The sequence below is a fragment of the Pecten maximus genome, chromosome 16, assembly GCF_902652985.1.
Source record: "Pecten maximus chromosome 16, xPecMax1.1, whole genome shotgun sequence".
Lineage (NCBI taxonomy): Eukaryota > Metazoa > Mollusca > Bivalvia > Pectinida > Pectinidae > Pecten > Pecten maximus.
This window is the reverse complement of record NC_047030.1, coordinates 27,941,811-27,960,340: the sequence shown is the minus strand read 5'-3', so window position 1 is coordinate 27,960,340 and position 18,530 is coordinate 27,941,811. Positions and strand designations below refer to the sequence as shown.

The window sequence follows — 18,530 nt, the reverse complement described above, 5'->3', positions numbered from 1 at the left end:
TAACGGACATTAAAGATTTAGCTTTTTAGCGTTTTTATCCTCCAAAACTAATACAGAGTTCACTATTTTAATACAAGAATAGAAATCCCGATACAAAAATGGGTTTTTAAATACTGTTTGCATTGAAAGGAAACATGAACATCTATTATAATCGCCATTTTGTTTTTAATCAGATTATCGTCCAGAAGATTGCCTGATGAGCAATGTTCTTTAGCTATCAATAAGGAAAACCTGCAATTTAAGATTAAAAAATATGTTTGCGTGTTCAAAATGACACGAGCTTTTGAAGAGCGATTAGGTACTTGGTCCTGTTGCATTAATCTTTAAGGAGTTAATCAGCTTCAATTATGTCAGGTCGGCCGCCGCCAAAGGACGTACACACCTCCCCAGCTAAATAATTCACGTGGAAATACGACATTAGAGCTACTCTCCACTTTATCTCTATTTCCGCTACATCATTAATGTTCTCTAAAATCTGTTCCATTGCGGAGGTGATGTGGCATAATGTCTTTAGAATGATATTAACAACTTTTATATGCACACCCAGCTAACTATCAATTATGATATTAAGCACAACAATTGTTTGTATTAATCAATGGATCAATGGTTGGGACATTTCCCATCGGTCGAGTGTTCATCTCATCAATAGTACTGAAACAGGTCGAGGGTTCATCTCATCGATAGTACTGTAATAGGTCGAGGGTTCATCTCATCAGTAATACTGTAACAGGTCGAGGGTTCATCTCATCAATAGTACTGTAACAGGTCGAGTGTTCATCTCATCAATAGTACTGCAACAGGTCGAGGGTTCATCTCATCGGTAATACTTTAACAGGTCGAGTGTTCATCTCATCAGTAGTACTGTAACAGGTCGAGTGTTCATCTCATCAATAGTACTGTAACAGGTCGAGGGTTCATTTCATCAATAGTACTGTAACAGGTCGAGGGTTCATTTCATCAATAGTACTGTAACAGGTCGAGTGTTCATCTCATCAATAGTACTGTAACAGGTCGAGGGTTCATTTCATCAATAGTACTGTAACAGGTCGAGGGTTCATCTCATTAATAGTACTGTAACAGGTCGAGGGTTCATCTCGTCAATAATACTGTAACAGATCGAGTGTTCATCTCATCAGTAGTACTGTAACAGGTCGAGGGTTCATCTCATCGATAGTACTGTAATAGGTCGAGGGTTCATTTCATCAATAGTACTGTAACAGGTCGAGTGTTCATCTCATCAATAGTACTGTAACAGGTTGAGTGATCATCTCATCAATAGTACTATAACAGGTCGAGGGTTCATCTCATCAATAGTACTATAACAGGTCGAGGGTTCATCTCATCAATAGTACTATAACAGGTCGAGGGTTCATCTCATCGATAGTACTGTAACAGGTCGAGGGTTCATCTCATCAATAGTACTGTAACAGGTCGAGTGTTCATCTCATCAATAGTACTGTAACAGGTCGAGGGTTCATCTCATCAATAATACTGAAACAGGTCGAGGGTTCATCTCATTAATAATACTGTAACAGGTCGAGGGTTCATCTTATCAATAGTACTGTAATAGGTCGAGGGTTCATCTCATCAATAGTACTGTAACAGGTCGAGGGTTCATCTCATCAATAATACTGTAACAGGTCGAGGGTTCATCTCATCAATAGTACTGTAACAGGTCGAGGGTTCATCTCATTAATAGTACTGTAACAGGTCGAGGGTTCATCTCATCAGTAATACTGTAACAGGTCGAGTGTTCATCTCATCAATAGTACTGTAACAGGTCGAGGGTTCATCTCGTCAATAATACTGTAACAGGTCGAGGGTTCATCTCATCAGTAGTACTGTAACAGGTCGAGTGTTCATCTCATCAGTAGTACTGAAACAGGTCGAGTGTTCATCTCATCAGTAGTACTGTAACAGGTCGAGTGTTCATCTCATCAGTAGTACTGTAACAGGTCGAGGGTTCATCTCATCAGTAGTACTGTAACAGGTCGAGGGTTCATCTCATCAATAATACTGTAACAGGTCGAGTGTTCATCTCATCAAAAGTACTGCAGCAGGTCGAGGGTTCATCTCATCAATAGTACTGTAACAGGTCGAGGGTTCATCTCATTAATAGTACTATAATAGGTCGAGGGTTCATCTCATCAATAGTACTGTAACAGGTCGAGTGTTCATCCCATCAATAGTACTGTAACAGGTCGAGGGTTCATCTCATTAATAGTACTATAATAGGTCGAGGGTTCATCTCATCAGTAGTACTGTAACAGATCGAGTGTTCATCTCATCAATAGTACTGTAACAGGTCGAGTGTTCATCTCATCAGTAGTACTGTAACAGGTCGAGGGTTCATCTCATCAATAGTACTGTAATAGGTCGAGTATTCAACTTTTTTATGGTAATGTAACAGATCGAGTGTTCATCTCATCAGTAGTACTGTAACAGGTCGAGGGTTCATCTCATCAGTAGTACTGTAACAGGTCGAGGGTTCATCTCATCAATAGTACTGTAACAGGTCGAGGGTTCATCTCATCAGTAGTACTGTAACAGGTCGAGTGTTCATCTCATCAATAGTACTGTAACAGGTCGAGTGTTCATCTCATCAATAGTACTGTAACAGGTCGAGGGTTCATCTCATCAGTAGTACTGTAACAGGTCGAGGGTTCATCTCATCAATAGTACTGTAACAGGTCGAGGGTTCATCTCATTAATAGTACTGTAACAGGTCGAGTGTTCATCTCATCAATAGTACTGTAACAGGTCGAGTGTTCATCTCATCAATAGTACTGTAACAGGTCGAGTGTTCAACTCTTTTATGGTAATGTAACAGATCGAGTGTTCATCTTATCAGTAGTACTGTAACAGGTCGAGTGTTCATCTCATCAATAGTACTGTAACAGGTCGAGGGTTCATCTTATCAATAGTACTGTAACAGGTCGAGGGTTCATCTTATCAATAGTACTATAACAGGTCGAGTGTTCATCTCATCAATATTACTGTAACAGGTCGAGTGTTCATCTCATCAATAGTACTGTAACAGGGCGAGGATTCATCTCATCAGTAATACTTTAACAGGTCGAGTGTTCATCTCATCAGTAGTACTGTAACAGGTCGAGTGTTCATCTCATCAATAGTACTGTAACAGGGCGAGGATTCATCTCATCAGTAATACTTTAACAGGTCGAGTGTTCATCTCATCAGTAGTACTGTAACAGGTCGAGGGTTCATCTCATCAATAGTACTGTAATAGGTCGAGGGTTCATCTCATCAGTAGTACTGAAACAGATCGAGTGTTCATCTCATCAGTAGTACTGAAACAGGTCGAGGGTTCATCTCATCGATAGTACTGTAATAGGTCGAGGGTTCATTTCATCAATAGTACTATAACAGGTCGAGTGTTCATCTCATCAATAGTACTGTAACAGGTCGAGGGTTCATCTTATCAATAGTACTGTAACAGGTCGAGTGTTCATCTCATCAATAGTACTGTAACAGGTCGAGTGTTCATCTCATCAGTAGTACTGTAACAGGTCGAGGGTTCATCTTATCAATAGTACTGTAACAGGTCGAGGGTTCATCTCATCAATAGTACTGTAACAGGTCGAGTGTTCATCTCATCAATAGTACTGTAACAGGTCGAGGGTTCATCTCATCAATAATACTGAAACAGGTCGAGGGTTCATCTCATTAATAATACTGTAACAGGTCGAGGGTTCATCTTATCAATAGTACTGTAACAGGTCGAGGGTTCATCTTATCAATAGTACTGTAACAGGTCGAGGGTTCATCTCATCAATAGTACTGTAACAGGTCGAGTGTTCATCTCATCAATAGTACTGTAACAGGTCGAGGGTTCATCTCATCAATAATACTGCAACAGGTCGAGGGTTCATCTCATTAATAATACTGTAACAGGTCGAGGGTTCATCTTATCAATAGTACTGTAATAGGTCGAGGGTTCATCTCATCAATAATACTGTAACAGGTCGAGGGTTCATCTCATCAATAGTACTGTAACAGGTCGAGGGTTCATCTCATTAATAGTACTGTAACAGGTCGAGTGTTCATCTCATCAATAGTACTGTAACAGGTCGAGTGTTCATCTCATCAATAGTACTGTAACAGGTCGAGGGTTCATCTCATTAATAGTACTGTAACAGGTCGAGGGTTCATCTCATCAATAATACTGTAACAGGTCGAGTGTTCAACTTTTTAATGGTAATGTAACAGGCCGAGTGTTCATCTCATCAGTAATACTGTAACAGGTCGAGTGTTCATCTCATCAAATAGTACTGCAGCAGGTCGAGGGTTCATCTCATCAATAGTACTGTAACAGGTCGAGGGTTCATCTCATTAATAGTACTGTAACAGGTCGAGGGTTCATCTCATTAGTAGTACTGTAACAGGACGAGGGTTCATCTCATCAGTAATACTGTAACAGGTCGAGTGTTCATCTCATCAATAGTACTGTAGCAGGTCGAGGGTTCATCTCATCAATAGTACTGTAACAGGTCGAGTGTTCATCTCATCAGTAGTACTGTAACAGGTCGAGTGTTCATCTCATCAATAGTACTGTAGCAGGTCGAGTGTTCATCTCATCAATAGTACTGTAACAGGTCGAGGGTTCATCTCATCAATAATACTGAAACAGGTCGAGGGTTCATCTCATTAATAATACTGTAACAGGTCGAGGGTTCATCTGATCAATAGTACTGTAATAGGTCGAGGGTTCATCTCATCAATAGTACTGTAACAGGTCGAGGGTTCATCTCATCAATAATACTGTAACAGGTCGAGGGTTCATCTCATCAATAGTACTGTAACAGGTCGAGGGTTCATCTCATTAATAGTACTGTAACAGGTCGAGGGTTCATCTCATCAGTAATACTGTAACAGGTCGAGTGTTCATCTCATCAATAGTACTGTAACAGGTCGAGGGTTCATCTCATTAATAGTACTGTAACAGGTCGAGGGTTCATCTCGTCAATAATACTGTAACAGGTCGAGGGTTCATCTCATCAGTAGTACTGTAACAGGTCGAGTGTTCATCTCATCAATAGTACTGTAACAGGTCGAGTGTTCATCTCATTAATAGTACTGTAACAGGTCGAGTGTTCATCTCATCAATAGTACTGTAACAGGTCGAGGGTTCATCTCATTAATAGTACTGTAACAGGTCGAGGGTTCATCTCATCAATAGTACTGTAACAGGTCGAGTGTTCAACTCTTTTATGGTAATGTAACAGATCGAGTGTTCATCTCATCAATAGTACTGTAACAGGTCGAGTGTTCATCTCATCAATAGTACTGTAACAGGTCGAGGGTTCATCTCATCAGTAGTACTGTAACAGGTCGAGTGTTCATCTCATCAGTAGTACTGAAACAGGTCGAGGGTTCATCTCATCAATAGTACTGTAACAGGTCGAGGGTTCATCTCATCAATAGTACTGTAACAGGTCGAGGGTTCATCTCATCAATAGTACTGTAACAGGTCGAGGGTTCATCTCATCAATAGTACTGTAACAGGTCGAGGGTTCATCTCATCAATAGTACTGTAACAGGTCGAGGGTTCATCTCATCAATAGTACTGTAACAGGTCGAGGGTTCATCTCATCAGTAGTACTGTAACAGGTCGAGTGTTCATCTCATCAGTAGTACTGAAACAGGTCGAGGGTTCATCTCATCAGTAGTACTGTAACAGGTCGAGTGTTCATCTCATCAATAGTACTGTAACAGGTCGAGGGTTCATCTCATCAATAGTACTGTAACAGGTCGAGGGTTCATCTCATCAATAGTACTGTAACAGGTCGAGGGTTCATCTCATCAATAGTACTGTAACAGGTCGAGGGTTCATCTCATCAATAGTACTGTAACTTATCTTACTGATGTTTCAGAATTTTCCCCGATAGTCGACTTAAAGAGAACATCCGGCATCCATTAAAATCTACATATGTAGTTTAATAGTTGTTTGCTACACAATTCACGACAGAGCCCAACTAGCCTTTCCGATTTTATCTGATGGTTGCATCTTTTTAATTGACAAATTGTAACCGCAGATATGACGTATGCTAGGTATTCGCTCGTTTGCCCTTTCTTTTGGCCCTTTTCTTTGATAGTCCGGATCAAAAATAGGCGACTGCTGACATCTGAAGTATTTCATAGTCCGGATCAACAGTAGGCGACTGTTGACATCTAAAGTATTTCATAGTCCGGATCAATAGTAGGCGACTGTTGACATCTGATAGTATTTCATAGTCCGGATCAACAGTAGGTGACTGTTGACATCTGATAGTATTTCATAGTCCGGATCAATAGTAGGCGACTGTTGACATCTAAAGTATTTCATAGTCCGGATCAACAGAAGGCAACTGTTGACATCTGAAGTATTTCATAGTCCGGATCAACAGTAGGCGACTGTTGACATCTGATAGTATTTCATAGTCCGGATCAAAAGTAGGCGACTGTTGACATCTAAAGTATTTCATAGTCCGGATCAATAGTAGGCGACTGTTGACATCTAAAGTATTTCATAGTCCGGATCAACAGTAGGCGACTGTTGACATCTGATAGTATTTCATAGTCCGGATCAACAGTAAACGACTGTTGACATCTAAAGTATTTCATAGTCCGGATCAACAGTAGGCGACTGTTGACATCTGATAGTATTTCATAGTCCGGATCAAAAGTAGGAGACGGTTGACATCTGATAGTATTTCATAGTCCGGATCAAAAGTAGGAGACGGTTGATATTTGAAGTATTTCATAGTCCGGATCAACAGTAGGCGACTGTTGACATCTAAAGTATTTCATAGTCTGGATCAACAGTAGGCGACTGTTGACATCTGATAGTATTTCATAGTCCGGATCAACAGTAAACGACTGCTAACATCTAAAGTATTTCATAGTCCGGATCAACAGTAGGCGACTGTTGACATCTGATAGTATTTCATATTCCGGATCAACAGTAGGCGACTGTTGACATCTAAAGTATTTCATAGTCCGGATCAACAGTAGGCGACTGTTGACATCTGATAGTATTTCATAGTCCGGATCAACAGTAAACGACTGTTGACATCTAAAGTATTTCATAGTCCGGATCAACAGTAGGCGACTGTTGACATCTGATAGTATTTCATAGTCCGGATCAAAAGTAGGAGACGGTTGACATCTGATAGTATTTCATAGTCCGGATCAAAAGTAGGAGACGGTTGATATTTGAAGTATTTCATAGTCCGGATCAACAGTAGGCGACTGTTGACATCTAAAGTATTTCATAGTCTGGATCAACAGTAGGCGACTGTTGACATCTGATAGTATTTCATAGTCCGGATCAACAGTAAACGACTGCTAACATCTAAAGTATTTCATAGTCCGGATCAACAGTAGGCGACTGTTGACATCTGATAGTATTTCATATTCCGGATCAACAGTAGGCGACTGTTGACATCTAAAGTATTTCATAGTCCGGATCAACAGTAGGCGACTGTTGACATCTAAAGTATTTCATAGTCCGGATCAACAGTAGGCGACTGTTGACATCTGAAGTATTTCATAGTCGGGATCAAAAGTAGGAGACGGTTGACATCTGATAGTATTTCATAGTCCGGATCAAAAGTAGGAGACGGTTGACATCTGATAGTATTTCATAGTCCGGATCAACAGTAGGCGACTGTTAACATCTGATAGTATTTCATAGTCCGGATCAGCAGTAGGCGACTGTTGACATCTGATAGTATTTCATAGTCCGGATCAAAAGTAGGAGACGGTTGATATCTGAAGTATTTCATAGTCCGGATCAAAAGTAGGCAACGGTTGACATCTGATAGTATTTCATAGTCCGGATCAAAAGTAGGAGACGGTTGATATCTGAAGTATTTCATAGTCCGGATCAACAGTAGGCGACTGCTGACATCTGAAGTATTTCATAGTCGGGATGAAAAGTAGGCGACGGTTGATATCTGAAGTACGTGACAGTGTGTCAAACTATTAATGCTATCAGTATAAGCTGACGTAGTGTAGATACTGACTTAGCTGTGTGAGTCCTATTAGAACCCAGATAACGATCACCACAGGGGATTAGTTAAGTTATTTAATGGAGCCACCTGCGTACGTATTCAAATAGGAAAACAAAACAAATAACTCCGCTGATGTGTGGAGCCCTGGATATAGTCCGAGAAATCGGAAATCGGACTCAAATGGAGAAAGCAGGGTGATGACCCTTGAGCTGGGGTAAACAGATACAGGCTTGACATATACACGACGAACATAGCTTTAAGATTAATTGATTGATTTTCTTATCTCAACAGAAAGGTTTTGTACTGTCCATATTCCACCATTTCAGACTTGTGTTGCTGTATTCCCCTCATTTTAGTATAATGTTGATATGTCATCTGTCGATCCCTGAACGCTCAGTAACAGGCAACACGTAAACCACAATCAGTACCACACTCATCAAGCCCACGACAATCAGTACCACTCTCATCAAGCCCACGACAATCAGTACCACACTCATCAAGCCCACGACAATCAGTACCACACTCATCAAGCCCACGACAATCAGTACCACACTCATCAAGCCCACGACAATCAGTACCACACTCATCAAGCCCACGACAATCAGTACCACACTCATCAAGCCCACGACAATCAGTACCACACTCATCAAGCCCACGACAATCAGTACCACACTCATCAAGCCCACGACAATCAGTACCACTCTCATCAAGCCCACGACAATCAGTACCACACTCATCAAGCCCACGACAATCAGTACCACTCTCATCAAGCCCACGACAATCAGTACCACACTCATCAAGCCCACGACAATCAGTACCACACTCATCAAGCCCACGACAATCAGTACCACTCTCATCAAGCCCACGACAATCAGTACCACACTCATCAAGCCCACGACAATCAGTACCACTCTCATCAAGCCCACGACAATCAGTACCACACTCATCAAGCCCACGACAATCAGTACCACTCTCATCAAGCCCACGACAATCAGTACCACACTCATCAAGCCCACGACAATCAGTACCACACTCATCAAGCCCACGACAATCAGTACCACACTCATCAAGCCCACGACAATCAGTACCACACTCATCAAGCCCACGACAATCAGTACCACACTCATCAAGCCCACGACAATCAGTACCACACTCATCAAGCCCACGACAATCAGTACCACACTCATCAAGCCCACGACAATCAGTACCACACTCATCAAGCCCACGACAATCAGTACCACACTCATCAAGCCCACGACAATCAGTACCACACTCATCAAGCCCACGACAATCAGTACCACACTCATCAAGCCCACGACAATCAGTACCACACTCATCAAGCCCACGACAATCAGTACCACACTCATCAAGCCCACGACAATCAGTACCACACTCATCAAGCCCACGACAATCAGTACCACTCTCATCAAGCCCACGACAATCAGTACCACACTCATCAAGCCCACGACAATCAGTACCACACTCATCAAGCCCACGACAATCAGTACCACACTCATCAAGCCCACGACAATCAGTACCACACTCATCAAGCCCACGACAATCAGTACCACACTCATCAAGCCCACGACAATCAGTACCACACTCATCAAGCCCACGACAATCAGTACCACTCTCATCAAGCCCACGACAATCAGTACCACACTCATCAAGCCCACGACAACCAGTACCACTCTCATCAAGCCCACGACAACCAGTACCACACTCATCAAGCCCACGACAACCAGTACCACACTCATCAAGCCCACGACAACCAGTACCACTCTCATCAAGCCCACGACAATCAGTACCACACTCATCAAGCCCACGACAATCAGTACCACTCTCATCAAGCCCACGACAATCAGTACCACACTCATCAAGCCCACGACAATCAGTACCACTCTCATCAAGCCCACGACAATCAGTACCACACTCATCAAGCCCACGACAATCAGTACCACACTCATCAAGCCCACGACAATCAGTACCACACTCATCAAGCCCACGACAATCAGTACCACACTCATCAAGCCCACGACAATCAGTACCACACTCATCAAGCCCACGACAATCAGTACCACACTCATCAAGCCCACGACAATCAGTACCACACTCATCAAGCCCACGACAATCAGTACCACACTCATCAAGCCCACGACAATCAGTACCACTCTCATCAAGCCCACGACAATCAGTACCACACTCATCAAGCCCACGACAATCAGTACCACACTCATCAAGCCCACGACAATCAGTACCACACTCATCAAGCCTAAGACAACTGGAGAGTGAACACAACTTAGACTATACACACTGCCATTACTTTTTATGTGTCAACCATCTCGTATTTGGGGGGAGGCATATGTTTTTCAGGTCTAGGATACATGAACCATGAGTATAGAAAATAGACAAACATCAAACATGCACACAATTCTGATTCTTACATTACCTTATTTGGCATTACATAATGCCAGTTAGTCTAACGCTATATCGTGCTCGAATTGGTAGCTTTAACAACTGTGTTCAGTCCTCAAACTATGTCATCTATTTGAGTATCCTCAAGTCTCTTTGCGTTGGGTTATTACTACTGATTCTATTAATTTGTTTGTCATTTGTTAGATCTCAAATAAATTCCATCCGCAATTTTTGTCTTGGTAAGTTCTCATACAATATTATCGTTTCTTTAGTAGACATTGCTTGTCTGTTTTCTCGCTTTTTTTCGCTTATCCAGTGGCAACTAATATTGTCTGGCGATATTGAAGTAAATCCTGGTCCTTCGTCTCTGAATTCATCTTCATCATCACTTTTTTCAAATATAAGTGATCAGCTTGATCTTGATCGTAACTTTTCTTTCGTCCATCTCAATGTTCAAAGTCTTAATAACAAAGTCGATATACTTTATACCGAACTTAACAAATACTCTATATTATCATTTACTGAGACTTGGCTAAAAGTCACTGATACCTCTCCGGAACTCAGCTTGCCTGGTTACTCTGACCCATTCTGTTACTGTAGGCCTGACCGTATTGGTGGTGGTATATCGGTCTACGTTAAAGATACGATATCTGCAAAACGAAGGCAAGATCTAGAATTACCAACCATAGAATGTGTATGGTTGGAAATAGTTCTTGGCACAGAGAAGTTTTTGTATGGTACTTTTTATAGACCTCCAAATTCTCCAATTATCACCTGGTCTCACATATCTCACTCTGTTGAACAAGCCTTTAACACGGGTATAACTAACATTGTATTTACAGGTGATTTCAACGCTAACTTGTTGGTCGAAAAGCAGTCCTCTCACTTGCGAGATATGCTTATTCTCTATAACTTGTCTCAATTAGTAGAATCCTCAACATTTTTTACTGAATCCTCAAACTCACTTTTAGATATTGTGTGTGTTAGTGATAGTAGCATAATTAGTAAATGTATTGTCGGAGAGAGCTTCCTTGACCAACCGGTTAGATACCATTGTCCTACTTTCTGTTCTTTTAATATAACTAAACCGATCCAGCAAAGTTTTAAGCGTAACATTTGGCTCTTCGATGAGGGAAATTACGATTTATTTAGAGGGAAATTGAATGATTTAAACTGGAATACACTGATCGTCGTTGATGATATTGATGATTCGGTCAAAAATTTTACAGACATATTGCTTGCAATTGCTAAAACATGTATACCTAACAAAATTATCACTGTACGATCTAATGAACCACCCTGGATGTCAAATGAAATCAAAAGATTAATTCGTAAACGCAAACGTGCCCACAAAAGAGCCAAACGTTCTCCAACAGATGCTCACTGGACAAGTTTCCGCCAAATTCGTAATAAATGTATCAATTCTATTAAAAAGGCTAAAGTCGCATATGTCAATAACCTCTGTGAAAACCTTCGGAAACCTTCAAATCTCAGTGTGAAGAAGTGGTGGAAAACTGTATACTCATTATTTCCTAATCGTAAAAACTCTTCAATACCCCCACTTCTTCATAATGACACTTGCATCTCTGACGATTTCGAAAAAGCTTGTTTATTCAACGATTTTTTCTGTTCCCAATCTAATATTGATGATACTAACACTGCTTTGCCTAACATTGACTATGGACATAACTATAATCTATCTAATATTAACATAACTGCTACTGATGTTAAGGATGCAATACTGAATCTTGATTGTTCTAAAGCCATTGGTCCTGATCTTGTAAATGCTAGATTACTCAAGGAATCTGCTGATATTATATGTAAACCTCTTTGTTCTTTATTTAACAAATCTCTCGAATCTGGTATCTTTCCTACAGAATGGAAGTCAGCTAATGTCACGCCTGTGCACAAAAAAGAATGTAAATCCATCTTAACTAATTATAGACCTATTTCATTACTTTCCATTATTGGTAAACTCATGGAAAGATGTGTTTATAAATATGTTTACAATTTCTTACATACTCACTCTCTACTCTCCCCTTTCCAATCTGGATTCAGGCGTTGCGATTCACCCATTAATCAACTACTTGCTATCACTCATGATATTTACTCTGCTTTAGATAATGGTAAAGAAATAAGAATGGTATTCTTTGATGTTAGTAAAGCATTCGATCGTGTTTGGCATAAGGGACTTTTATGTAAATTGTCATGTATTGGGATAAGGGGTTCTCTACTAAATTGGTTCAAAAATTATCTTCTTCATCGAAAACAAAGAGTAGTAATTAATGGTAAATTCTCTAATTGGTCAAATGTAAAAGCCGGAGTTCCCCAAGGTTCAATTCTTGGCCCGTTGTTGTTTTTAATATTCATTAACGATATTGTGGAAGACATAAGAGCTAATATAAAGTTATTTGCAGACGATACATCCTTATACGTCATTGTCGATACAGTTAGAAACACTACAGATATTTTAAATCACGATTTAGATAAGATTCATGAATGGTCATCTAAGTGGTTGGTTAAATTTAATCCTGCAAAAACTGAAACCTTATTAATATCTAAAAAGACAAATAACCCACTACATCCTCCATTAACTATGACTAATACCTTACTTACTGCTGTTACCTCACATAAACATCTTGGTTTATTTCTTTCGGAAAATGGTGGGTGGACGGTTCACATAAATTTTCTAAAATCTAAAATTTCACCCAAATTAAATATGCTACGTAGATTTAAGTTTACTTTAGATCGTGCATCACTTCAAACTCTGTATTTTTCTATGATTCGTCCAATTTTTGAATATGGAGACATAATCTGGGACAACCTCTCCAAAGCCCAATCAGACATATTAGAAGATCTTCAATTAGAAGCAGCAAGGATTGTTACTGGTGGAACTAGACTTACTAGTAGGGTAAAACTTTATCTTGAAACAGGCTGGCTTCCACTAGAACAAAGACGCAAACATCACAAGATTATCCACTTTCATAAAATAGTTCATGGTTTCCTTCCCCAGTATCTTCAAGAATTACTTCCTCATCGAAATAATAATATTCATGATCATAACACTAGATTACAAAAATGTAGCTAATAAGTTCCGTCCACCTTCCGGTCGCACAAGCCTTTTCATGAAATCCTTTCTGCCATCTGTAATTAGTCTTTGGAATGCACTTCCTGATGGAATAAAAACCAGTCCCTCAATAACAAAACTAAAATATCATCTAAACGCACAAAATCTTAAAGTCCCACCATATTTTCTTATCGGCAGTAGATTGGGTCAGATTCACCATGCAAGATTGAGGATGGAGTGCAGTTCACTAAAATATTATTTGTTTCGTAGGAATCTGGTAAACAGTCCACTTTGCTCCTACTGTCAAGTTGATGAAACTAACGAACATTTTTTATTACATTGTAGACTTTTTTCCGACCTTCGAAATCGTTCCCTCTTTGCCCTAAAACATCCTATTTCGACAGAAATATTACTTTTTGGCAGCAACAACTTAACTTTTGACGAAAATTCCTTGATTTTTAAATGTGTGCAACAATTCATTATCAGCTCCAAGAGATTCGATTAATTCCACGTTTCAACTCTGTATTTATCGTTTTCACAGTTGTATCAGCATGCAGTTCTTTTTAAATGAACAATGGTATCGGCAGTCTCCCTCTTTCTCTTTCCCTTCTCATCTTATCATTTCCCACTACCTGTCTCTTTCCAATATAGAGTTATTTCAATATTCATATTCATTCTCCCACTTTGTTACCATGCTAAATTGATGAGTCAATAACGGAGACGGATTAATATAAGTTTTTAAAAAACTTGTTTCTGAATCCATTTCATGCTGTATTTTTTTTCTGATTGTGTCTACTTTTCATGTGTTACCAATGAATGAATAAAATAAAGTTTACATTAAACATGGAGAGATTACTAACACACAGACATACTTTTCTATTGGATTTAAAAATATTGTATTGGCACAAGGTAAAGCAACTGGATTTAACAAATAAAAAGTAAAACATTTGGAAAAATAAAAAGATCAATAAATAATTATAACTTGGGTAGCATTGCTTTGCTTGACGAAGATAACTATATGTGCAATTGATTGAAGAAGATAGATAACAAAATTTAATTTCGATCATCACTTGTACATGCACTTTTATATGAGCAAATGATCACACCTCCACATCTCACACGAGTAATAACAGGATGTCACAGAGTTGACTTATTTCTCACTTCACGTGTGACTCCTCAATACAATGTTTCATAATTTACCGACTATTCCATATTAATGTAACTTATAAAACAATCCATTTCGCCATGTTCTGTCAAAGTCTATTTCTTAAACATTTTAATGTTATAATCATTGATCATCCCCTTAATTGTAGGAAGTACAGGTAAAGATCCATGTTCTTTTCTAACACCGAGTTGGCAGGGATGATATATAATGATATTACTTCTGACACCGAAATGACAGGGGAAGGTATAATTGTATTATTTTCACCAAGATCATTTTCTAATATGTCAAGAAGATATTAAACAAAAAATCCAAGGACAGAGTTATCGCTCTGTAGTTAAAAAGGGAAACTTTATTTATTACATAACGATTGCGAAACAAGTTATATAAACTGATATTAATCACGTTTGTTGGACCGGATTGAAGATGTTTTAGGAGGGGGCTGGAGAACCCTGGGAAACCCGACGTGGTCGAGCATATGGCCCATACTGTTTCTCTTCTGATTGGGGAATCGACTCTAGCCGCTTAGATCGGGGAATCGACACTGGCCGCTTAGATCGGGGAATCGACACTGGCCGTGTAGATCAGGGAATCGACACTGGCCGCTTAGATCGGGGAATCGATACTGGCCGTTTAGATCGGGGAATCGACACTGGCCGTGTAGATCAGGAAATCGACACTGGTCGCTTAGATCGGGGAATCGATACTGGCCGCTTAGATCGGGGAATCGACACTGGCCGTGTAGATCGGGGAATCGACACTGGCCGCTTAGATCGGGGAATCGACACTGGCCGCTTAGATCGGGGAATCGACACTGGCCGCTTAGATCGGAGAATCGACACTGGCCGCTTAGATCGGGGAATCGACAATGGCCGCTAAGATCGGGGAATCGATCCTGGCCGCCTAGATCGGGGAATCGACACTGGCCGCCTAGATCAGGGAATCGATCCTGGCCGCTTAGATCAGGGAATCGATCCTGGCCGCCTAGATCGGGGAATCGACACTGGCCGCCTAGATCGGGGAATCGACACTGGCCGTGTAGATCAGGGAATCGACACTGGCCGCTTAGATCGGGGAATCGATACTGGCCGTTTAGATCGGGGAATCGACACTGGCCGTGTAGATCAGGAAATCGACACTGGTCGCTTAGATCGGGGAATCGATACTGGCCGCTTAGATCGGGGAATCGACACTGGCCGTGTAGATCGGGGAATCGACACTGGCCGCCTAGATCGGGGAATCGACACTGGCCGCTTAGATCGGGGAATCGACACTGGCCGCTTAGATCGGAGAATCGACACTGGCCGCTTAGATCGGGGAATCGACAATGGCCGCTAAGATCGGGGAATCGATCCTGGCCGCCTAGATCGGGGAATCGACACTGTCCGCCTAGATCAGGGAATCGATCCTGGCCGCTTAGATCAGGGAATCGATCCTGGCCGCCTAGATCGGGGAATCGACACTGGCCGCCTAGATCAGGGAATCGATCCTGGCCGCTTAGATCAGGGAATAAACACTGGCCGCGTAGATCGGGGAATCGATCCTGGCCGCCTAGATCGGGGATCGACACTGGCCGCTTAGATGAAAGCAAGCGTGTTACGACTGTGCCAACCGACCACAACAAACACCTGTAGTTAGATCTTTTTGTTGTTATCTTGATACAATTATTGTCTAGTGATCACACCGAATAAACGCTTTGAAGAGTTTCAAGATACACATTTTAAAATCTTTTCCTGAGTCGTAAAAGTTCTTTGGTGTTAAAATCCGATCCAGGTACTTTTTTCGGGTTTCCTAATTTTGAAGTCAGTTTCTGTAATGTTTTTTTTTTTTTTTTATTTCTCTCATTGTCTAATCGATATGAGACGATCATTTTGAATTTAAATAATCATAGAATTTCTGATCGAAATCACCTCTCCTTGTTTCACTATACAATTGCGAAAAATATGTTCCCCAACACATATATTTCTTCTGGGGAATAAGCTATTGTACCTTTGCAAATTACATTACTGAGCTTAACTTAAACTTAAACTTCCCTCTTCACGCACGCACGCACACGCGCACATACACACCCTTACACCTACCTACCTGCCTACCTGCCTGCCCGCCCGCACACACACACACACACACACTCACACACACACACACACACACACACACACACACACACACCACACACACACACACACACACACACACACACACACACATATACATACATACATACATACATACATACATACATACATACATACATATACATACATACATACATACATAAGTAGTCTTATAAGGACGTAGGCGTATAATGCAATTGTATTCATTAGTCGATAACCATCTCTAAATTGGTGTTTATTGGTGCTATTCAAAGTGTGTTTCCAAAAGACGAGCTTCTATTTCATTGAGATTGGTGAGGTCTGCTTAACGTTTGTCAATACGATTAGTTTGATTTAATGACGTTTTCTGTTTTCTGATATAAGTCCCATAAAGTGTGACGGGTCATATAAGGCGGGTTGGGTCGATGTGTTACAGCTTAATTACGTTTGACTTACTTCCTAGTCCCTTGTTCCATACCCCATCGGGTGATCATAGACTAAATCACAACTAGACCTTGGCTTTTTACGAGAGAAGAAATGTTCCTTCCCAACTAAGGTAATATGTTTATAGTTTTATTAGCCAACGCTAAACGTTTCTCAAATGGGAGTGGACTCAACACTTCCATCTTACTCCGACTCGGTCCCTTTATTGTTCAGATGGAGTTAACTAAATGTTGCATTCTATTCTAACTGAAGTCGGTTTTTTTGAGGATAAATTCTTTGCTGACGTCAACTCTATGTGTCGGTTTGGAGGTACATTTTGTATATATTTGCCTCAGTGAGTTGTCCAGTTGATACCGGCTGGCGTTTTGTTGATTGTGACCTTAAGAAATCTAACAGTTCTTGGACATATCACCTCGATGTTTTAGTGTTCAACAATCAGTTAAATCTGTCGGTCAAACGTCAATAAATTTCATCAAATTCTCAAGATAGAACTGTATCACTCACAAAATATATTTCAAAAAGTGAAAAGATAAATAAATAATGCTAGTTTTAGAAGAATTATTGCATGTTTTCATCAAGTCATGAATGGCCAAAGTCATGAATGGCCAAATTCATGAGCAAAGAACCGAATTTGCTGAGGAATAATCAATGTATGGCGTTCGTTTGCAATAAAACAAAATCATTAAGATTGTGTCAAACGAGTCCGTTGACATCCACTAGCGATAACCACTAGAATATGATATCAAGCCCGGTATTAATATGAACCAAATCTTTTGAGCGGTTCTCGAGGATGTTATCCGTGGTTCCCAGGTGCATGTTCAATTTTAAGACTAATCGGGAAAAATAGCGGTCATTTTGAATTTTGCTATTTGAAGTTTATTATCGCTCTTTCTAAAAAAAAAAAAAAAAAATCGCACGAATTCAGCTTGGTCCCTAAAGGTGTATGTTAGATTTTTAGTCTGATTGAAAAACAAAATGGTCAACAGGCGGCTATTTTGAATTTAGGCCTTGGCCATGTCTTATCTCTGTTCCTCAAAAAGTTGTGCATAGAAAGTTCTTAACAGAAAACACCCCATATCCAGCATGTCATCACGGTTGATCCTACAGAAAACACCACACAAGGGTGTCACAACGGTGGACCCTACAGAAAACATCCCACACAACCAGGGTGTCATCACGGTTGACCCTACAGAAAACATCCCACACAACCAGGGTGTCATCACGGTTGACCCTACAGAAAACATCCCACACAACCAGGATGTAATCACGGTTGACCCTACAGAAAACATACCACACAACCAGGATGTCATCACGGTTGACCCTACAGAAAACAT

At 40.5% G+C, this 18,530-nt stretch overlaps 1 protein-coding gene across 1 annotated transcript; it reads right to left on the bottom strand.

Moving 5' to 3' along the window:
- Positions 1–8,408: 8,408 nt before the first annotated feature.
- On the bottom strand, positions 8,409–12,506 carry LOC117344740 (glutamine-rich protein 2-like). The gene is made up of 2 exons (XM_033907568.1): positions 12,457–12,506; positions 8,409–10,296 (listed from the first exon to the last, which is right to left on the bottom strand). Exons 1-2 carry the CDS (start codon positions 12,504–12,506, stop codon positions 8,409–8,411), a joined length of 1,938 nt encoding a protein of 645 aa, XP_033763459.1.
- Between the last annotated feature and the right edge of the window lie 6,024 nt (positions 12,507–18,530).